Here is a 22,874-nt window from a genome sequence, read left to right as displayed (position 1 = left end):
CTGCTACTGCAGGGGCAGCCCTGCCTCTCTTCCACCCCTTTCCCAACAGCGCTTGTTCCAGCATCTCTCTGGTCCCGTCCTTCAGAGCGCTCTGCTGGCAAAGAAGTATTTTCTTTTTTTTTTTCTTTTTTTTTTTTTTTTTTAAATTCAGATTAGCTTTCTACTGTTTTCGCCCCAGCAAAAGCTGGCAGGGGGGTGGGGGAGAGGGGCCAGGCAGGGCAAGGAGTGGGAGAGGCCTGGCCCTCATCATCATCATCATCATCATCTCCTCAGGGTTAGAGCCCTGAGGCTGCCTGGGGAACCGCACCCCCGCAGCCATCCCTTTGCGGCATGAACCCTGGAGGAAGGCCAGCTGCGATGCTTTTCAAACAGCCTGGCCACATCTTCCTCGGCCACCTGCGATGGCCACTGCGGGACTGTTTGTAGTGCCCCACACCTGCAGATTTAGGAATAAAGAACGGAGTGTAAAGGTCTTCTGCAGGGATTCCCCCACCCTCTGATTCTTTCCACTGTGCAGCAGGCTATTTTTAGTCTGCTTGCTTGCCTCAGAAATTGCTTCACTTTCTGCTTTGGACCATTTCCATAACATTTGTTGTGATTCTGAATTCCAGTGTTCAGGATAATGTCAGAGCAAAGAATCGCTGGGTGGCGAGCTCGGTTCCAACGGTGGAGGCAAAAAACCTGTGCTGAGGATGTGTGATGCCAGCTGCCTCTCATCTGGTGACCCGCGGGAGACTGGCTTAGGTGAACCACATCTTGGACCATGCCCCGTATTTGCAGGCAGAGAACCTTGCTAATCCTGAGTTTAATGGTGCTTTGGTTAGTGAATGGCAAAAGAAAACAACCCTTTAGTGGGCTAATCCAGGTAGCCAAAGTAGATCTGCCTCTGAAAGACATTTGTTTGCTTTAAGTGAAGTCCGGAATCAAAAGCCCAGCCTGCCCTTGCTCTGTATGCTTGTGTGGTACCATTGCTTAACTCACTGGATATCACTCTTTCTTCCTCCAAATGTTACTTAGGTACGATTTAAGTCAGCAGTTCCTTTGGCAATGAAGTGGTCTTAAGATACATAAGGTGTTAGAGCAGACTTTACTGTGGGAAACAATGCTTATTTTAACGTTGTTGCATATGATGCATGTAATGATTTACCATTTTGAGACATAAATAATATATAGCTAGTTCTGTAATACGTGAATTTCATACAGCTTGTTGATAAAGCAGAAGAATGCAAATCAGTGGGCTTGGGCAGAGTGTTGTAGTTTCATAGGAAAGACCTTCTGACACAGTAGCATCCCTGAGGCAGTGCTGGATACGGAGGGGTCGAAGACTGGCTGGCAGTTAAAAAGAGTTTTTCTTAGAAAAAAATGAAGAGGTTTCTTCTACTGGTCTTCTCTACAGCTCCATAATGCATGAAATGAATACAGCTGTGGAAACTCAAGTATTCAGGAGCTGTATATTCGGTGGACAGCAGAGATTGTGCCTATTGCTAAGGCACAATATAGATCAAAAAGTTGGATTTCAGTGTTTGAGATTGAAAAAAACAAAAAAAAACCCAAAAAACCAACCTGATATTTAGTATCAAGCCTACATTCTTGTGAATTTTCCACATTTTTTTTCCTGAGTCTTGATTAAGATCCGCTCATGATAGATTGATGCCTGTTTTGGATTAGGGGTGTAATCCATGATTGCTCACAAAATACCCATATTCATCAGCCTTTGGAGGACAAATAGCTACTTAGAGTGTGGATAAACAGTCGCCAAAGCTCTGCTTAGCATGGCTCCACGAGCTGCTATGTGCTCCTTGAGATATGGCCATCTAGACCTGGCACAGCTGATGAGCAGTGATCTCTTGTGCAAGGGTTTGTCTAAAATTTTTCCTCCTGGTTGCACTCAAAGCAGGTACTTCTGTGAGTGCTGTTCTTTTGGCCATCACTAGAGGGCTTCAGAGCGAGAAACCTTCTTGCCTTCCACATGATGGCAAAAGCCAGAAGTTTCTTCTGAAACCTGATACACAGCAACATAACAGAGACCTTTGAGTTATGCTGTTAGGAGCTTACTGGTGCTTAGCATTTTTTTGCATCTTCCATTCAGAGAACTTGTTTCATCCTCATTTTTTTTTCCTTTTTAACCTTCTCTTTTAATCTTCTTTACAAGATGAATGGTAAAATAAGGCCTTACCCAGCCCTCCAGGTGTGAGGTGAGTAGGGCTGGTGGGCAGCTAACAGCAGATAAAGGGTTTTGCGGTGTCCTGCACTAACCCGAAGGGATGAAGCCGGACCGTGCAGGTTGTCGGTGTGCACGGGCACGTGTCCGCTCTCCAGGCCAGCGCTGCAGTGTCGGTGTTGGGGAGAGGTGGCCAAAACTGGGCTGTAACTGTTGCATGGCTGTACGTGCTATGGCTCCTGGGGAAAAGTGTCTACTCACGAACTGAAGGCGTGAGGGAATAAGGGCTATATTGTATGAAAGACAACCTTAGCTGGATGTCTCGCTTTGAAGAGGTTTGCCAATGAGTTGGAGAGCTGCCCTCAGCCAAGCCCGCTTTCAGTGAGGAAGTTTTATAGGTCATGAAAAGCGGCAATGTCCTTTTTTCCACCGTGCCTTGCCTTTATGTGAAGCAGCGCACATGCACTGCCGTCATCCCTTGTGCTTTGGATCAGCGGCTCGGCGTTAGCCCAGGGAGAATTGTGAGTGCCTCCGATTTCTCTCCGTGGTGTGGGAACGCTGGAACACATAATGGCTGCAATTCAAAGACAAATGCTAGCTCTTTGCTACTGATCACTTTGGCAGAAACCCCCAGATGCTCAAAGACTACAGATGGAGCTGGTTTGGGGAGAGTTTTTTTTTAAAAAAAAAGCACCCACAACCTTAGAACCTCCTTTTTTTATTATTATTATGTTTTGTTATCTTTATAATAGCCTCCGTGTTCTTCCTTTTCCTATTCTGCACCCCCCACCCCTTGCTTTTTAATTCATGCCAGCCAGAGCGCAACTACAGGCTTTTCCTAGCGGAGCATCATTTGTTAGTAAACTGGCAAAGACAAGCTTAACCAATTTAACCAGCAATTTCTGTGAGGCTTTCCTTTTTGACTGGGCTCTGGGTTTTCTCCATGTGCCTGTTGGAGGGACAAGGCTTCAGGAAACCGCAGGAGAGGAGCCTCCAGCCGTGACGGGCTTTGTTCAGATGCCTGTAGTCTGGCAGAAGCTGACCTCCACAACACATGGTCTTTCACTTAGCTGCCTCTCTCCAGCTATTGGAGAGGTCCGATCTGCTGTGTGTGGGATTTCTGCTGCTTCCACGCTGCTTGGTAGTGTTTCCAAACCAACCAGCGGATCCTTGCCTTGGTGGTGGAGCTGGAGCTGGCAGGGTTGCTCAGCCTGTCCCTTTGTGCGTGGCTTCATTGTCACACAGCTCCGCGCTGAGCAAATCCGGTGCCCTAAAGCATATCCTCCTGAATTTTGAAGCTCTCCAAACAATCCAGGTTTTCTCCTTTGGATGTAAATGCCCCCCCCTCCACCCCCCACATTTTGGCTAGGCTACTTGCTCTTTCTTTGGTTTCTAATCAGTGTAATGAAGGGAAAATTTTTTCAGACTGTCACTTTGTCATGTTACGGGACTAGCATAGTAAAAAGTTGTAGTATCTGTTGGGGTGAATACCCCGAGCACAGAATTGCAGGCTTTTTCCTGGTCGTGAATCATCTTCCCCTGAGACCCTGTAGTGATAGCATTACTTTTGTCTTAAGAGGAAAAAGTCCCTGACAAGAAGACCATTTATTTTTCTGGACGAGAGAGGCCATCTGTTTTGCTTTTTTTTTGTAAAACACATAATTTTTAATTTATCCTTAAGGAAGGTGCTGCTCTGGGTGTCAGGCTCTGGCTGGTGGGTGTAGCTAGGCGGGCTACATTTGGCGCAGGAGATGTGGTGGCTACTGGAGGCTGAGGAAACCAAAATGATACCCTGTCTGAGGTGAGCAGATCATTCCCATATAGGAGGATTTCAGTAAAACACGTTACGCCTGTGCTTATTTTACAGCCAAGTTGCCGAGCGTCGCTTTTTAACAGTGGCTTGCGGTACGGGAGAGGGCTTTGCCTGTCTGAGAAAAGAGACCCCAAAGCAGCTCTCAGCAGGTTCACAACACCCCCCCCCCCCCTTTTTCTGCCGCCTTTCGCTTCGAACACGTGTGATGCCCGGCGAGTGGAATAAACAAAGAAGCCACAAAACCCAAAGGAGCAGCGTTGCCCTTCGCCACCCCGGGGAGGGCTGCAGCCTGGATGTGCTGCTACCTCTTCCCTGCCTGCTGCAGGGTTTTTTCTTTCTGGGTGAGGTAGCCTGGCCTCTCAGGTTTCTCTTACAGACTTTGTGGTTGATTTAGGCCTGTCAAGGGAGAGTTTTGGACCGAGTAAACCTTGTTTTCTCCTTATCAGCACCCGGGTGTCGGTGCCTGGCTCCCTTGTCCCTGATCGGACTGCTTTCTGCCTGCTGTGCGTACACATCCACGGTTTTAAGCAGCTGTCTGACCATTTATTATTTCTGTTCCTCTAGGCCCGCGGGTCCCCTCTGCTAGTCGTGGTGGAGTCGCGACAGGCAAGGCAAGGCCGGCAGGTCGGGGGCTGGCGGCAGCCCCTGCTTTGCAGCACGGGGACAGGAGGGCGAAGAGCAGCCGAGCCTCACCGGGAGCCGGTGTCGGGGTTGGGAAGTGGATTCCTGTCCCCAAACTCCTGCCGGTGCTTCCAGGGTTACAGCTCACGAGTCAGAGACTTGTGCTGGGATCTGAGCTGTTTGCTCTTAAACTGGAGAGTGAGATGCCATAGCGGCTCTGATTTTTGAGGTGAAATAGCATTTAATAAATGCAAGCTTGTTCACAGCCCTACAGCAAAAACAAACATGTACTGTAGTATTAGGACCATTTATGTTTTCTCCAGTCCTGTTTTCTTGGCTGTTAATCATGGTCTCTTTGTCACCTTCCCAGCTAGGGGTAAATGCAGCTGGGGTGTATATTTTCTGCAAATATTTGTTGCTGTTATTTATCCTGATGGAGGCAGAAGGGCTTTTCTTCTTGGGCAGGTAAATAATTAGCTGGCTATCGGCAGCTTCCTTGCTTGGAGAGGGGGAGGAAGGGAGAGAGGAGATCTTGATGCCCCGTCTGATAGATGGACATGAGCATCTTGTGGCTCTGTTCATTGTTAATTCACTCCTGCAGCACTGCTCAGCTGTGAGGTTTCCAGGCGTGCTTGGCAGCGCCGACAACAAAAACATCTGGTCCAAGAATATAGTTCCCTTCTGCTGGCAGCTGCATGAAAATGATTTTGTACATAGTGGCGCAACGCCAAATGCACTTACTTGTACACTAAAGTGCACAGCCTTTACAGAGCTTTGGCAGTGTGGGGCGATTTTAAATGCTGTGCATAAGTCAGCATTAATCTACCAAAGAAAATGAAAACCTCAGCAACCGATTTTATAAAGAACTCACTTATCACGCGTGCCCAGACGTGGCCGTACCTTTGTACCTGTTTAACAGCTGTTCCTGTCTGAATACAAAGGAAAAGCCTTGTGGTTGCAGCCCTGGTTGTCATCTGTCCTCTGGAAGGGTTTGGCACAAACACGAAGGGAAATTTGCCCCTCGCAGACGTCCCTGAATTCCTCTGGTCAGCAGACGCATTTGTCTGTTACTGATATAGGTTGTCTGTCTCCCCTCTTGTTTTAGGAAGGACCTAGTATGTGCTGAAGAAAATGTTAGCTGTGAATCAAGTAGTTTGTGTGTCTGCTGGTAAATTGTAATTTGAGTGATTGGACCTGATAATTACAGAGTCATCATCATCATCTTGTCAGTCAGTTGTAAATCATTCTGTAATGGATTTCCTTTTTAAAAAAGAGTTGTATTTCTGAGTGCAAGTGTATTTTAGAGCTAAAATATAATACCCGTATTCCTTCCTGCTTTGAAAACCCTTAGGGTTGTAAGCATGGGTCTTGTTCTTAAGTGAAGAAGCAAATTGAAGGAGCTCGTTGCTCCAGCAAAGCTGCTCTCAGCCCATATATTTCTAGTTCTTTCTTTTCTGTTTATTCCCACAGAGCAGCTGAGCTTGGTGGTGCTTTTTCACCCCCAAAGCTGCCGTTGGGTTGCAGGCTTCAGGAATGCTGCTGAAGAGCCTGAGGAGCAGAACCCCCGGGTCTGGTCTGGCATCAGTCATGGGTGGGTTTGCCCTTTGCAGAAGGAGCCCGTTCCTGGCCAGGAAGAAACAGGTGGTTTGAGGTCTTGGACAGGGTATTTCTACGGGTGTGTGTAGGGCTGACTGTCTCACAGCTACCGGCCTGATGTTAATCCTCCGCTCTGTCGCTGCTGGGAGGAGCAGTTCCCACCAAACCAGAGAGAGAAGGAAAAGAAAGGTGGAGATGGTGGCAATGGGAGGAGGAGCAAGCTTCCTCCTGCTGGCTTTCGAAGCAGTCTTTGCTTGCGATGTCCGTGAAAGAAACCGAAGATATTTTGGGGGCTAGTTTTAAAATTGAAAATAAAATTTGACAAGCCTGTAGGGCTTGGTCAGGTCTCCTCCCCTCTCACCCCAGCCACCCACAGTCTGCACGGACAGTATATATTCAGCCTGTTTCCCAAACACACAACGGTGGGCTGGTGTCACTGCTTTCTTTGCGATCCCTTCTGCCCCTCGTCTGGTGAGAGGAACGGGCCTTTGAACCTTTTGCGTCCTCCCTGTTCGTGCCTGGCGTTTTGCGTTTGCAGTGCTTTCTTTGCGTAAGGCAGGGGAGAAGGTTGCGAATCACCGACAGGGGTTGAGCAGTGACTAATATTGGACCAGAGAAGCTAAAGCGTTTAGCCTTTAGGCAAAGATTACCTGAAATTAAAACTTGTAAGGACTTGTGCGTTCGCACTGTGTCATTCAATCATGTTTGTAAGACACATGTACAGATCGGACGATTCCTTTTATTCCTGAGTAATTTACATATTTTGGCTGCTTCACAAAAGAAACCTTGTGTTGAATAAGTCAGATCATGATCTCACACCAGTCCTTGCTTACAAGGAGCTTTTTGGAGGCTGTAGCATAGCCCAAAATTTGAAGTTTTCCTTTTGTGGGTGTAAAACAGCGTAGGTTACTGACAGCACGTACAATGGGCGTTAAACATGGGTATTAACTCCTAAGCCAACGTATTACCTTCGATGTTGGGGGATGTGATGGCTGTCTGTTAGGTGTCATTTCATCTGGCAGATCACCTCTGTCTGAGGTACAGCACTTTAGAAAAGAAGCATTGAATCTGTTTGTTCATAGTAACGGGATAAGTGAAGTATGTAACTTTATAGAAACGTATTGGTGGGCTGCAAAGAAAAGGCGGTAATTTTGTTTTCGGGGCTTTTCTTAGCACTCATTTTCAGACAAAATGCAGGGCTTTGTAAGTGTTGCAGACGGAGTTTTAAATATTTGGAAGGAAAAATTGCAGCACTCGCAACATTTTAATGAGGAAGGTTTGCTTAATTAAAGCCTAGAAGACTTGGGGAATGTGGACAGCTGAGGAATTAGCAATGTGTTACAAAGTTCTCCTTCCACCTACCAGTTGATTAAGGTTCAGAAGCTGAAGTCGATAATAAAACTTGTAGTCTTCCCGTGGCTGTTTGCGGGCCTTAGCTGTTGATGCTACCAATGACCAAAGCCTGGGTTCACTCTGTCTAATTTTAGGCAGGTAGTGGTTGTGCTGAAGCCTGGAATGTAGCTGCCCTAGGTGCCCACAATTTAGCATGGGGGGAAAGGTACCCATAAAGGGACAGGTCTGTCCACCTGAGGTGGGACTCATCCCGTGCAGGGGTGAAGGTCACCGGTGGGACTGTGTCTCCTGGAAGTGCGAGGTACTTGCTTCGTGGCTGCCAGCTGCTCACTGCTGGCAATTGTGGTGGTGCTTGTTCGTGCTCCCCCATATTTTTAAAAATTTTTTCTTGTATTTTTTAATATATGATTGAATTGGGAGTACCATTGCCAGTCTGCTCCCCCAGCTTCACAAATCTGTGTGTTTGCTTTTGGCCTAAATAATACTATGTACTGAGCAGCACCAAGCCCTCCGTCACTGTTGGGCGAAGAAATGGTGGCATGTGATGGAGCTTCTGAATTTCTCGTCAGCTACTTCTCCAGTCCTATCTCTTTTTAATAAAGGATCCTATGTGAAACAGCCCTGAGAAAGTGCCAAAGTGGGATTACTTTTCCTTCCTCTCCTTTGTTCTGTTGTTGTTCAGGTGTGCGTGGTTACAGCTTTTGGGTTCATGATCGTGAACTGTTGGGGTATTTTGTTTGTTTTTTAGCATTTGGGTTTCATTCAATATACAAAACGAAAGAGGGGTTGTAAATAAATCCCTCTTCCCTGTTCATCTACAGGACTTGTTGGTCAGTGTGGGTGTGAGGCTGTATACTGAACAAATCTGTCCTGTAAGGGAATCAGTGTCTTCATGTAATTATAGGTTTTCGTGACATGTACTGGAATAACATTCGTGTTACGCCAGAACTGCCATTTTTAATGTATTTTACCTTCCCAGCTTAAATTTCTGCTCATATAGCTTCTGTGTGGCATTTGGTAAATAGGAAATCCACTTGCAGTCATTTCAGCCTTTTGTTTTCTCTCCTCTCTCACATGTTTGCCTTCTGCCCAACCTCCCTCAAAGTTAAAGCTTAGTTTCAAACTAGAACTTTAGTTTCTTGTTGAATCTCTCCAGCTGCATCAAACCTGCAGGGCTCAGGAGCTTTTTCCATCTCCCAGGTCTAAACTGTGGCCCAGCAGCGTCTGGACTGCACATGCAGGGAGGGACCCATGTGTTGATCCCCTTTGGGAAGGAGGTCTGCGCTCCGGGTGGGAATGGTGGAGCTTCACACTGCCCGGGGAGAGCAGGGGCCAAGCGGTGGGCAAACGCCTCCCCTGGCTCTGTGTCTCCCCCCCGCCCCCAGAGATGCTGCTTTGCTTGGCATCAAATGCACACTGAGATTGGAAGTAGAAAAGCTGTGCAACTTTTTGGCTTTGTGCGTAAGCCTGTTTTCTCTCCAGCATCTACGTCTCCTCTTATTGTCTGAGCCCGGAGCTTTGCATAAAGGAAATTGTTTTAATTTCTTTCCTTCGCACACAGACTTATTTTTCATGTCTGCTAGCAAGGGCTTGTTCTGATCACAAAAAACTGAGACTGAATGTAGAATTGTATAGCAACAGGCGTTTTTAGTGTGAATAATTAATAGTAATGGAAGTAGGGTACTAAACCTTCCCTCTTTTATGAGAGCTCTGAAGATGTCAGCACAAGGCTAGCTTGTTGCATAACTTGTAAATAATTTAGGCTTGATGAGGATGGACAGTTGAATTGTATAGCTGGGATAAACATGCAATCTGAGCAGAAAACTCTTTTAAGTAATCATGACCAGGATCAAGGGACTAGCCTTGGCAATGGTTGAAGGGATTTGCCCTTAGGAGTTTCTCTCTTGGTTGTCTTCGGAAAAGCCCATGTCATCCTGGGGTTTTACTGGGGGAGGTCAGCAGCGGTGCAGTCTCTGTGCCTTCAGCGCAGCTCATTCAGTGACCAGCAAAGGCATCGGGGGCACATCAGGCAAGAAAGAAAATATTGTTGTCAGGGTGATTGGCAGAGGAGGTGGTTTAGGGGGGAGACAACAGACAAGTATTGTCTTCACGTGGTTTTTGGCTCCTTCCTGCCCGCACGTGATTCCATCTCCTGTGCCTGCACAATGCTTCTACACAGGCTCCTTCGGGCAGTGCTGGGACCCTGCTTAAGAGCTAGCCCTCCCTCGTGCTTTTTTGTCCAGTTAATTTAATTGTTGCTTTATGGCTCCAGCCTCAGCAGTGGCACTGTTGCGAACAATTTGGCTCATTTTCTCTCTTGTTTCAGATGGTGCCTTTAGCATGCAGTAGAGAGGGTGTTGTGCCAAGGGGAGACAAAGCAGCCTCTGTTTTGCATGCGTTGGGAAGTGTGTTTCTAACCTGCTTGATGAAATCTTGCCACTGAAGGTAACCGAACGTGGTCATAAGGACAGCACTGTTCTGCCAGCCAGTTCTCACAAAACTAAGATTTTTTTGACCCTCGAAAAAGCATCACGGCCGTCTTCTGCAATCGCTCTGCCTGAGCAGCGTTGCCGGTTTGCTGCTTCTGGCAGCGTGGCTCTGTGCCGACGGCGGAAGCTGCTCGGAGGCTGGTGAGCAGCTCGCAGTGACGAGATGGGCTCCAGAAAGCTCGCAAATGGTAAAGCCCGTGAAGGGCTTTCTCTGCATGGGCTGCGTATGTGGGCAAGGGGCAGAGTCGGAGAAGCACCCTCACAGCGATGGTGGGGCGATGCTCAGCACCCACGCCACTGCTTGCTGGATGTCTAGTGCTCCTTCAGTGTCACCGAGGGCTTGGCACGGTGGATGCGTTTTCTTAAGGGCAAACAGTCTGGAAGCCTTTGAACAAGTGCGTGTTTGGGAAGGACTTGAAGGATGGTGCAGAGAAATGAACATGCTGAGGCCAAGGTGGGAAGAGTCTGTGGGTAGGGGGTCCGTGAAAGAGACGCCTTGCACGTGAAGTGGGACAGGCACAGTCAGTGCTGGGGGTGAGACGGGAACAGAGGAGAGAGACAGAAGGGAAATAAACTTGCATGAGGTCTTTAGCTTGAGGGTAACAAAGCTCAAAGGCTCTGTAAAAGACTCTCAAGAAAGATGGGATGTAATAAGAAAGTTGGAGACTCTTGTATGGCAAGATTTAGGAGGGACTGTATATGGACTTGTTAAATGTTTACTGCACTTCTTGATTAAAGTCTTTTCTTTTAAACAGTTTAAGCTTTCCCTCCTAAGAAGCCTGTTTTTGGTCTTTTCTTTTAAGAACTATTTTATGTCATATTCCCAATTCCGACACCCGTAGTGGTGTTGGAGAGGATCGCCTTTCTCCACATTGCGCTCCCCACACTGCAAGCTGCTCTGCTTTACACAAACTTCCTACCTTGTCAGGCACTGGCAGGGACTTGCCCAGCACTTGGAGTCTCATTGCTCTTGTGGTTAGGTTCCTCCCAAAATTACAATCTCCGTCCCGGTTCAGAGGCAGCGCCACAGCTCCCAGTTCAAATACCGTGCTGTGTGCAATACTGACCCAACTCTTCTCGCCAAAACATCTCCCTTGTGTGTGAGAACTTTATTAACGAGTGTATATATTATGGATTCCAGCACCAGAAAAGGTCACCTATTGTGCTAGGCACTATTCAGACTTTCCCTGTCCTGGACAGATTCTGCTCTGAATGGATGCCGGCCAGGTCTGGGGTGCAGGGAGGAGGGGGGATGTGACACACAAGCAGAATGGTGGTTTGCAAAAGTTGGTGTCATGATTTATCCAGGAAGATTTTTGTTTGCATTTGGTGCCTTTTATGACTTTTTTTTTTTGGGTGTGGGTGGAGAGCAGAAATGAAAATTGAGAGGAAGCAGAAAGGAAAATAAACTGGGTTTCTTGTGGGCTTCTCCTGTTTTTCTTGAACTTGCGTGTCGGGGGGAGATGGTGAAAGAAAAGCCAAGTCGTCATCATTTTGGTGCCTCTGAAGGCAAACTAGTTTCCTCTCCGCCACTCTGAGCATCCGTGGGTTAGCAGTCCCTTTCCCCTCCCAGTGCCGGGCTGAGGCTGCTGCCTGCCCCTCCACACAGATCCCAGCTCTCCCGTGATTTAAAGATTTCCAAATCCCACAAGCCACCGCTGGAGCTCGTGATCCTCAGCAGCTCAGCTCCCGCTGAAACCCCAGGCAGAGCATTGCCAACTTCTGTTCTCCGGGCAGTGCAGCTCCCTGGGCATAGGCAGGCAGGGCTTTGTGAGCAGCATTGGGAAAGCAAAGGAAAGGGGACTTGGAGGCTTCCCTTTCCCCATCCCCCTTTGCCTGCGTGTTTGGCTTTCCACTGTTAGGGAGTGGTGTTAATTCTTAAAACACTTGGTTGTAGCTTAAAATGACTGGATGCCATTTGTGCAGGGAGAGCTGAGATTTGTCACTGTCTCATTTCTTAAATCAAAAAGGAAAGTTACTGAAGGGACCGATTTGTATTCCTGTGCAAACTGATTTAGGGCAGCATATAAATCATCTGGCGGGATAGGTAAACTTGCTCTTACCTTCATCACAGAACATTGTCTTGCTTTATACTTGCTTGGCTGTGTTTTGTCACTCACATTTCCCCTCATCTTACTACTAGGATAAAGAAAATCTTCTGAAATTGTCCTGAGTTCCTTCTCCGCGAGCTGTGCCATCCCTTGAGAGGGCAGGGTCAGCAGCTAGCAAAGAGCAGTGGTCAGGCAGCTCTTTCGCCCAGGGGAGTGTGGGTGGAAAGTCACCACTTACATGCCTGGGGATACTTGCTCGCTGTACCTTTAGGTAGTTTTGTTTGGGGTTTTTTGGGGTTTTTTGTTTGTTTGTTTGTTTTTTAATTCACCTCCTGAAATAATTTCCTTGTGCTATAGAGCTTGGGAAACAGTGTTATTCCCCCCTTAGTCCCCTGGATGTGTTTCTCAGAGACAGATTCTAGTAGGGGTCTCGTACCAGTTGCAGTGCTGGGGCAGGTCGGGACTGTTTTCCTTGGTCTCCTGAGGCACCTAGACAACGATATTTAGGGCAGTATATAAAAACAGGGCAGGCATGAAGTGATTTTTCTTTTCCTCTGGTTATGTCCTCCCTGCTTCTGGCACTTCCAGAGCTGTAGTTCCCTTCTTCTCCTACCACGATGTCCAGCAAAGCACTTCTGAATTCCTCATCTTCTAAGAATTTGTATAAATAAGCAGGATTTTCTTGCAATAATGATGCAGGGGGGGTTACCTTTGGAAGACGTGCTAAAATGGCATGATTGAGCTGTCCAGATTAATATTCCTTACATGGATCTGCTCTAGTAGCTTTTATTTGACTGGGAGTTACTCTAGCGGCAACCATGGTCCGATACTTAAATCATTCAGATACTTAAATCATTACAGTTTTGTAAATGGTGATGTAATGAAAAAAACATGTCATTGATTTGCCGTCTGTGTACAAAAAAAATAATCTGATACTTGGCGTGCAGTGATGAATGGAAGAGCAAGTGGCGTTGAGGTTTTGCGCTACAGCTGTAAGCAAGCTGATGGGGTGCTGCTAGGTGGCCTGCTGGGGGGTAACATGCCTGGTTTGATTTTTAATGTGTTAATTCAAATGGTTAGAAATGATCTTAGTGTACATAGGTGGATTTCTGTGCAGGCATCGTATGTGGTTTTTAATCTTACAGGCAAAGTCATTTTGATAAAACAGCATTGTGGCTAGAAATCCCTAGAGATGCTGACATGTCCATTTAATCTCTGAAGGGAATCGCATGGAAAGGGAGAGGAAAGCTGCTCCAAGCTTGATTTAACCACGTGAGTCTTGCAAAAGTACAGCTTACTGCAAAAATTACTGGTAATCAGACGTGCTGTCACAAACAGACAGCGAATGTGTAAGTATAAAACACTTACACCAGCCCCGTCACAGGCCAGACAAAGAAGGTTTCAATGGGAGTTTGTATCCACAGATAATGGCTTAAAGTGGTAATTGATGCCAGCTGCATAAAATCACTAGGAAGGGCTCACCAGCTGCCTCTCTCATCCAAGAAAAAAGGATGTACTTTTGTGTTCCTTCATGAGAATGACAGTCTCTCGCCTCAATCGGTTTTAATTTTCCCCTTTTGTGATCCTGGTGCCTCTGCAAACAGAGGGGCTGTTAGCGGTGGTGGTGCAGCGCGTGCGTTGTCGGGACGAGGTGAGAGACCTTCCATCCCTGAAGCCGGCTTGCACGACCAAATGCCGAAAACGGCTGCCAAAACACCTCCCTCTGCACAGGAGGATCCCTATGGCACACGAGTCAATAAGGAGACCTGTGCGGAAACGGTCTTATCTGGTGAGATTTTTGGGTGGGATTCATCTCACCCTGATGTGAGACATCTGCAAGTTTGGTGTCTGGATCTTGGCTAATGACCTCATCCTCCTTTTGTAGTTAGTGGGGAGAAGTAAACACCGGTAGGGCGCACATTGTTTGGCCTCTTTCAACTGTCCATGTTGGGATGAAATCAACTGTAGCCTGGAAAAAAAAGTTCCTGATCTGGAAAAGAACAATTTTGGTCTGGCCACCTTTTTTTTAATTTTTTTTTTTTTTTTAATCTTACGCCAATTGCTGTACCACAGCGGTACTGCAGCCTTCCACATGCTGATTAATTCTCATGATAGTTCCTGTCGCCACAAAGTCTTCAGGACTCGGTGCCAGGGAGTTATTGATCCGCACTAAGTAAGTGGAGTGCTGCAAAGCCTGGCGAGAATTACTGAATCCATTTATTTTTGTAGGCTGGAATTTGGACTGGATTGAACTGTAGGTGAGAGCTATTTGTGTTGTGGACAAATGCTCAGTGGCAGCTGAAATAGGAGTTTAGGACCATTATTAGCCTTAGTTAAGGGAGATGCTTGGGGTTGCTGCAGGCCGTTGAGCAGGTGCTTTGACACAGCCACAAGTTAAAACTGAAAGAGCAGTAACTGCCTGCAGTCTGCTGCGTCTGTGTGCGCCTTTTTTTCTTGCTGTTTGTTCTTTGGGTTTTTTTATTATTTTATTTTTCAGAAATAGATCCTGTCGAAGCATTGTCCTTTTGGCTGTTGTTACAGTAGATAAACATGAATAACCTTTAGGACATCCTGCCCATTGTATTGTAAAAGCTATTGTGTTCATGTGCTGAGGGTAGGAAGTAATTTTTATATAAAAAGTCAGTACAAAATAGCAGATTAATCCAATTATACATATTAACCTATCAGCAATTAAGTCCCAAACCATGAAGTTTAACAAAGCTCCTGTTACAGTTTTTTTGCCTAAATTCAAAGTTCAGTGTGGTGGTTTCTAGTATAAGCATGTGTTCTTCTTTTTTTGCATATGGTCTAAATAAATAAAAAAAAATCACACAACAGCAAGGATAACAGAAGCAGCTGAGGAAGCACTGAGTTAGCTTTTGGCTCAAAAGGCTGTTCTGATAACACTTTCTCCCAGGGCTGCTGTTCACTGGGAACTTTGATTTACAAGATTATTTTACTATTTTGTTCAGTGTTCCAGAAATACACGGTATTTTACTTCAAAGATGCATCATGAGAAGATTTAAGAGTAGTTTATCCCTGGTGCGTTTTGGGAATTCTCTCATAATAGTTTACGAGTAAGCACTGCATCCCACTGTCAGTGTATTTGAAATAATTGTTTGCCTTGTAGCATAAGGTGGTTTCTTTTGCTAAAGCTACGCATACGAGTGTGTAAAAATAGTTAACATGCACCTAGTATTAGGATCTGCATATGTCATGAATAGGATATTTGATTGCTAGCATGGTACAAATTGCAAGGAAGTTTAAGGCTTAAAATCTTCTCATGTAATCAGTTTTGACATTACAGGATAATCAAAATATGTGCCACTGTTTCCATCAGCCAGCCACCCTAGGGAACAGAGGTTTCGGTTTCTTCCCGGAATCAATTTAAGGTAGACATTTTCCCCCTGGATATCTAAGGCTAGAAAATTGTGGAGCGAATAAAGATTGTGCCTAAAGGGGTAAACCAGCTGCCTTTTCATTTGTTGCCTGGAGAGGTGATAGATGAAGACTCCCACTGTCTAGGTGTGGTAAGAGAGCCGGGGGTGGGATGGTGTCTGCTCCTTCTTCTTCTGTATCTGCTGGCTGCCTGCTCAGACATCACCCCGAAGCGTGCACGGATCCTTCCGTGCAACGCGTCCTGCTGTCACTTCAAAACCGGGTTGTGGGTGTTTTGAAGGAGCGGTTGCATAGCGTTACCCATTTCAGCTCTTTGAAGGGATGACCTCCCTTCACCTGAGCTGCTCTCTGCTTGGCACCTCGCTGGGGCGGGAGGGAGCCGGGGAAAATCCTTCCTCTGCCTTTGTGTCCCAGCATCCTGTTTACCGCCCGGGCTCCCGGCCTTCTCTTCCTGATGCACTTGCTCTTCCTCCGCGGAGGCAGATGGAGGAGGAGGAAACCTGTGCACGAGGCGAACGCCTCGTCCGTGCAGCGAGGGGAATTCCTGATCTCCACCTCTGCTTGCCTGCGCTGGCCCCGTGCTGGCACTGAGATGGGACCCTGTGGTCCCCACTGTGGGGGGAACCCACCTCAGAGGGCCAGCTTTGGCATTTAAATAGGACTGGTTGCAATTTTCAAAATTAAAGGGAAAAAAATGAGGAAGGTGGAAATGATAGTCCTCTGTCATAAATTCATAGATTTTCCCGGTTTTCTAGTTCTCTGGGTTACGTAGAATAAAAGCCTGCTAGCTATGTATTTGCTTAAGGTATTACAAGCATAGGGTTTTTACACAGATCCTGTCCTGCTCCATCATTGGATGAAATCCAGTGCATCCTTCGTTTGCTTTTTTGCACTACTGAAAACTTGGGAAAGTAAAGGTCTGGTTTAGACCATCTCAATAAACAGGATTTTGATGGCATGAACGTAGGATGTGTTTACTGAGCATGATGCTGGTATAACTTGAACTTTTAAAAAATCTACTTCTGTGAAAGAGAAGAGGAAATAAATAATGCACATGGTGTATTAAATGTATGGTTTTTGGTTTTTTTCCAAGGACGAAGAAGAAGAAATCAAACTGGAGATTAATATGCTAAAGAAATATTCTCATCATAGAAATATTGCAACTTACTATGGTGCTTTCATTAAGAAAAGTCCTCCAGGACATGACGACCAACTGTGGGTAAGCAGATATTTCTCAAACAGGTTCATAAGTCTTTCCCTTTTGGATATAGTTTGAGGATGACAGAAATACCACATTATGGAAAGACAAACTAATGGAATTGGTGCTTGCCTGAACAGATAGGTAAGTGAATCACATAGGCTAATCATGCATCCCTAAGAGGATGGCTGAACCAAGATTTGCTATTAGCAATGGATTTGCTCTTTAAGTGACTTTTTTCCCCCGTTTCCCTGATGGATAGTAACATGTTTTGTGGGAACAAAGCAGATGAGCTGAGCAGTAAGAATGTGTGACTGTAAAAAGAAAGCTGCACTTGAGAATTGTACCCATTACGTTTCTCATCCCACCTCATCTACACCCTCTAGAGGATTAAAGTTTGGGTTCGAAATGGCAGAGTACAGACATCAGTGCATGTTCTTCCATAAATAAACAGGAGTTAAAGAGTAAGATGTGTTGCGATAGTGTAATCAGTTTGATTCCTCCAGCATTGGATGTGCTCTTACTCCTGTTGCTGCTAATGCATTTTGCATAGCTGAGCAAATCCAGATTCCCAGCATTCAATGACAGTGATTAAATCAGTCCTTGAAAATGTGGTAACTAATGTGATATATATTCCATATATGTCTGACACACATTGGAGACATTTGGTTTGAATCCGTTTTCCAGGCAGAGATGTAAAATAAATGATATTCTCTGCTTCATGAGGGTTTCCCAAATCAATGCTACAATCCGATTATTTTGCTTCGCTAGACAGCTGGGAACTGCATTTAATGTTGGTTGTGTGCTGATACTTGTTTTGCAGCTTGTTATGGAGTTTTGTGGAGCAGGCTCTATCACAGACCTTGTGAAGAACACGAAAGGGAATACTCTGAAAGAAGACTGGATAGCATATATCTCCAGAGAGATTCTCCGGGTAAGGAAAATAGTCTGCTCCACTTGAAAACACAAGAAACAGTCTTACAAGATGTAGCCTAGCTTGAGGTTCTGCAAGAAGCTGTTTCTGATGAATCCCCTTAGCCATGTCATCACTTCGGAGGGTGCGTAGGAGCAGATAGATGTCCGCTCCACATCATTTAACTCTGTGTGAGTTGTACTGTATTGTAACAGCAGCCTTGCAGAAAATAGCGATTTTTAGTCATGAGAAGCCAGCGGAAGAACCATTGACCTTACCTATTGTAGAAGCTGTGAAACAGTGTCAGTAAGACACTGGTTTCGAGAAGCCTGAGGTTCTTACAGTGTCATAACACAACAGGGTGCAGAATGGGCTTTTCCAAATGTGCTTGCAGCTGTCTTTTCTCTGCTTCTAATCAAATCTGTGAAGGAAGGGAGTTGTTGGCTCAGGCCAGCAGTCAGGACTTCTGTGCTGCAATGTGCTCGCATATTGTATATTGCTGCAGCCTATCTAGAGCAAGCAGCTACGTCATATGTGGCTGGGCGCTGTGGAGTGCTAGCAGACGGTGCTGCAAAAGTTTCTCAGGAAGAGGGATGCCACTTACCAGTTTTTCTAAAACTGAAGCTTTAACTAATTACTCTTCATATTTAATTTCCAGTTGGTACAGTTTAAGTGCTTTTTGAATTGGCATTTGTTTGCTGCGCTAAGTAAATCTGGTATGGTTTTCCTCGTGCTTCTTTGTAAAACAAATTGCCTCCTACCCATACCACTACACAGTATGTTTGTTCAATTGCCTCATCATAAATGAAGTTCTGAAGGGCTTTATGTTAAAGGAAACCACCACTAGCTCTTGCATAAATCAATGCTGCTGTTGGCTGTGTTACACGTTTGCTCTGCCTTGGCGATTTTTAAGATGGTGAGGGAGGGAGATGTACGATTCTGGTCTCTTGCTCTAATTCCAAATGCTAGGAGAGAGCCTGGCTGCTGGTGTTTGGGCTGGCACATTTTAAGTTGTTCATGAGGGAGAACAAAAGTTGAATACCCACCGATGGTTGTATTTCAAATCAAATGGATATAGCATGCTTTAATATGAGGAAAGCTAACTTCTGCAGGACTGAGCTTATGCTTGATTTGAGAACTGTGTGACCTTGGAGGTATTGTATGCTATGTTGCGTTTGTCCTAGGTTCTCCTTAGCTTGAGTAGTCATGCTCGCTGAGAAAAGGAAAAAAATGATTTACCTCAGAAAAGAGTTAGGTGAAAGCTATTTTCTCATTCCTGTGAGAGATTTGCAAAAGCAGCCTTAATTGCTTGCTAGCAGGAACTGGAATATCTGGAAAAAAGGAATGCTAAACTCACATTGCTATGAGACATTGCGAAACCTGATTAGACACCGAGTTTGTCAGAGATGGAGGAGAGAGGTTGTGTAAGAGAAAGTTAAAATGAGCTAAAGTGCCAAAGGTAGGTGCAGGTGGAGACGCAGGTGAGGGTTGACCCAGTGAACCCCTGTGTGGTTGGAGGGGTCTGGGGACTGCAGGAGAATGGAGACATGCCCCCCTGTCTCCTCCCAGCCCTTCGCAAACCCAAATGTGTTTTTTCAGTAAGGTTAGACGGTACTCTGGAGAGAACAGACGATTATCTCTCTGGCTGGGTCAGCGTAGCAGAAGGCTTTAAAAAGTATCCTGTGTGAAGCTGTGGAAAAGCCTTCATTCCTGTGAAAAATAAGACCACACTTAGCATTAGCAGCTAACGAAGGGTCTTGGGGACATCAGCCGTTCACTTGATTCACTTGTGACATGTGTGGGGAGGAGCTGTGGATGGTGGGGTTTTTTGTCATGCTCATTAACTGTTTAAAAAAAAAAATAAATAGCCCAATGGTTATGTAGGCAAACTGGTAAATGATCCTTTAATGAAGAACATGTGTTAGGAAATATTTCTCTACAGCAACCACTACTCTCTTAACCTCTTACAGCTGTAAAGGTTCTATTTCTTTATTTTTCATAAAACATTAAAAGCCTATGAGGGCAACACGAACAGGCAAGACGATCCCACCGGAGACTACAATTTTCCGAGCAGAGAGCTGAGGAGAAACCAAAATACAGGCAGTTGCTAAGAGGGTTGCCTGTTGTTCTCCCAATTACATTACAGAGTAAAATGCAACATATGTCTTCCTCAGCCCTCCCTTCACATGGCTAACGCTTTGGGGCATGCATCCAGGTGCTGTCTCAACAAAAAGCACCGTATGCCAGGAGGTTTTGTTTCCTTTGGAAAGTATAATACTCATGAGCTTTTTTTTTTTTTCTTTTGCATGTTGTTTTTTTTCTGAGGAACAATTATCTGGCTTCATGTTTATGGAGGCTAGGGAAGAGAACTTCAGCTTTGCAACAGAGCTTTTGTTTATCAACAGTTGTCCCTCGCCCTCAAACATAACTGCCAGTCCATCACCCTCCCACCCCCTTCTCAGGATGCATTTATGCATGCTGATGCTTCCCCCTTTCTCCCTGCACCCCCTTCCCCGGACTAAATTTTGGGTGACCCTGTGTGTGTCAGATGTCAGTGACGTACACTGATGCTGATGTCATTTACAGTGTCATTGCACGGAGACTTTCTGGGAGCTGAACTTTCTTCATGCGACAGTGCAGATGTTGGGCTGTGTTTAGGTACAGCGTGTGCATGACCTGGGGGCTGTGTCTCTGCTCCGTTACCAAAAGTTGTGCGGGCGATGTGCCGCTACAAGGTTCCCGAGGTCCCATTGCACCCAGCCGCTGTGTGAGAGCGTGGGACCCAGTGCTATGGGCTTTGGGGGTGCTGGGTACGGCTACTCTGCTGCTAAGCCAAGAGCCTAACTCTGAACGTCCTCTCCTTCCTCTCCTCTTCTTCATGCAGGGGTTGGCCCATCTTCACGCCCATCATGTGATTCACAGGGATATCAAAGGGCAAAATGTGTTGTTAACGGAGAACGCAGAAGTGAAGCTCGGTAAGTAGGCGCGCACATCCACTTTCTCATTCGTTCAGCCTTTGGTTTTGTGATGTTCCCAAATGAATTTCATCCTTTAAGAGCCCTGCAACATGTTCTGTAGCATGAGCACTCTGTCACTGCTCCCATGTGGATCGAGGTCCTGCACATATTTCCTCCTGCTTCGGGAGGATGGTGTGCAGGTTGTTGTTGCGTTTCTTAAGAAGATGTGGGCTTTCATGCCAGAATCAGTGAGGGGATCGTTTTGTTTCCCCCACCGAGCTGAGCGTGACTTGGGTTCATTCTGATTCCCTTTATTCTGGACTCAGGCAGTGACGGGAGTCTCTCTTGTATTTGGCTTTAATTAAAATAGCACCTGCTGTTCACGTTCTGGACACAAAAATACGATCTGGATGGCACTCTCGAGGGAGCTGTGGCATCAAGTTCAAAATGAAGCTCCAGCTCTGGCATGCCTGCCTAAAAACATGCTCATCCCTGGCTTCTTCTCTCCTTCCAAGTGGACATACTCTTTTTTCTTCCTCTAATCTGTCTCTTCCAGTTACTGCACACTTTAACCTTCTGTGTTTGTATCATGCTACACTCGCCACCTTTTTTTGGTTAAATATAGAGCCATGCTGAAGCCCTCCCACCCAGCCCACATCCCTTCTGTTTTGCATTACACCTTCCTGCAGCACGAGGCATGGGAAAATGTCCTGGCTGCTGGAGGAGGAAGCTCTCAGGAGAGCTTTCCTCCGTTTTGTCCAAAGTAGAGCACAGTAGCCCCCAAACCATTGCTCCCACCGAGCTCGTCTGCACCAGTTTGTCAGTGTTGCTCAGATGATGGATGCAGTGAAGCTGACACAGTGCTCCTAGAGCAGATGCAGTTACTGGTATAGAAAGACATATATCGCTGTTGTTGTGAGCAGGGAGAACTGAAGGGATGAAAACACCCTTGTAATGTAATTGCCTTGTAATGAAATGGGCATCTCTTTTGCAGCCTATGTATGTGCTCAAAGTTAGCACCTCTTGAATAATCCTCATCTTTCGGTCCTATCGATGCATCTGTTCTGTGCATTAGAGCAGAGAGCAATTCCCTGAGCAACAGATTATTTTTGCTGTCCAATTTTAGAGCAGGAAAGGTGGACAGCCAAAAGGGAGACATGTTTCATGCATGCGGTTTTCCCATGGCATGAGAGGTACCTTTGGGAAGCGGCTCCTTCTGTACAGGCAAAGGTGCTTGGCTTCACCATTTAGCAAGGGAATAGCCCTTCGTCAGCCTCCCAGGCAGTATTTTTGCAGCTGTACGTTCCCTTCTGTACAGGCAGGCTGGTGAGAGGTGCAGGAGAGGTGGTTGTATGCTGCTGTGTCCCTTGACACTTGTGGCCCAAGCACGTTGCATAGGAACCACAAGGGCTCGGCTGCCTAAGTATTAATCATCATATTTCTCCTCAGCGTGGTCCTCCCACGTGGAACATCCACAGGGTTTTATTTCCAAATCACCTTACAGAAGTAATCGCTGCATTATTTTTCCCCTCTTATTTTATTTTACTCTTTTCCCACCCGCAGTGGATTTCGGTGTGAGTGCTCAGCTGGACAGGACAGTTGGCAGGAGAAACACTTTTATTGGAACTCCGTACTGGATGGCTCCAGAAGTTATTGCCTGTGATGAAAATCCAGATGCTACGTATGATTACAGAGTAAGAGAGTCCTGTTCACAGAAAAAAAACAAACCCCAACATACAAGTAACATATACTTGCAGTATGAACGTCCATGAATGATGGCAGTTTTTGAGACTTCTTGTGCTTTGTAGAGGAATATGCTATTTTGTGTAGGTACATTCTTATTACAGGAGTACAAGGTATGGGTCACCGTCAAATTGCGACCTTTAACAGTTGCCGTTACTTGTATTATCGTAGCTTTGAGACGTGAGGAGTATAGGACTTCAGTGTGCTGTAGGTGCTCAGAGAAGGCAAAAAAGGGTTTAACTGGAAATGCTCATGTTCTCAATTTGTATAATGATTGACTTTAAATTGCGTTAGACTATGTCCCAGTTATTGTGGTAACCCAGAACAATGCATTTTAGGTGTTGCCTTAAATAGAAGCACCGTCTGGAGAACCAGTGAAGTACAGAAGGAGCTCTTTAAACCGTGCCTATTCCTGATTTCAAGATACATATACATGTTGATAAAAAATTATTCATCGCAACATTCCTTAACAAAGATCATTTTTTACATAGTTTGCTGCAAATCAGAGATGTAATTACTGCTAAACCATAATTGGCTTGATGATATTTGTACTACCCTTAAGAATATTATGTATGTGTAT

The 22,874-nt window shown here is 45.8% G+C and overlaps 1 protein-coding gene across 1 annotated transcript in view; it reads left to right on the top strand.

Moving 5' to 3' along the window:
* The window catches only part of MAP4K4 (mitogen-activated protein kinase kinase kinase kinase 4), a 168,600-nt gene that overhangs the window by 89,950 nt on the left and 55,776 nt on the right, over window positions 1-22,874 (top strand). Inside the window, exons 3-6 of the mRNA XM_010575718.1 lie at window positions 16,577-16,702; window positions 17,505-17,615; window positions 20,479-20,569; window positions 22,115-22,245. Of these exons, the coding sequence (XP_010574020.1) occupies window positions 16,577-16,702; window positions 17,505-17,615; window positions 20,479-20,569; window positions 22,115-22,245 (459 nt within the window). The remainder of the gene's footprint in view (window positions 1-16,576; window positions 16,703-17,504; window positions 17,616-20,478; window positions 20,570-22,114; window positions 22,246-22,874) is intronic.

Source organism: Haliaeetus leucocephalus, unplaced genomic scaffold, assembly GCF_000737465.1.
Source record: "Haliaeetus leucocephalus isolate CR32 unplaced genomic scaffold, Haliaeetus_leucocephalus-4.0 Scaffold495, whole genome shotgun sequence".
In the NCBI taxonomy this organism is placed as follows: domain Eukaryota; kingdom Metazoa; phylum Chordata; class Aves; order Accipitriformes; family Accipitridae; genus Haliaeetus; species Haliaeetus leucocephalus.
This window is presented reverse-complemented; position numbering and strand designations above follow the sequence as displayed.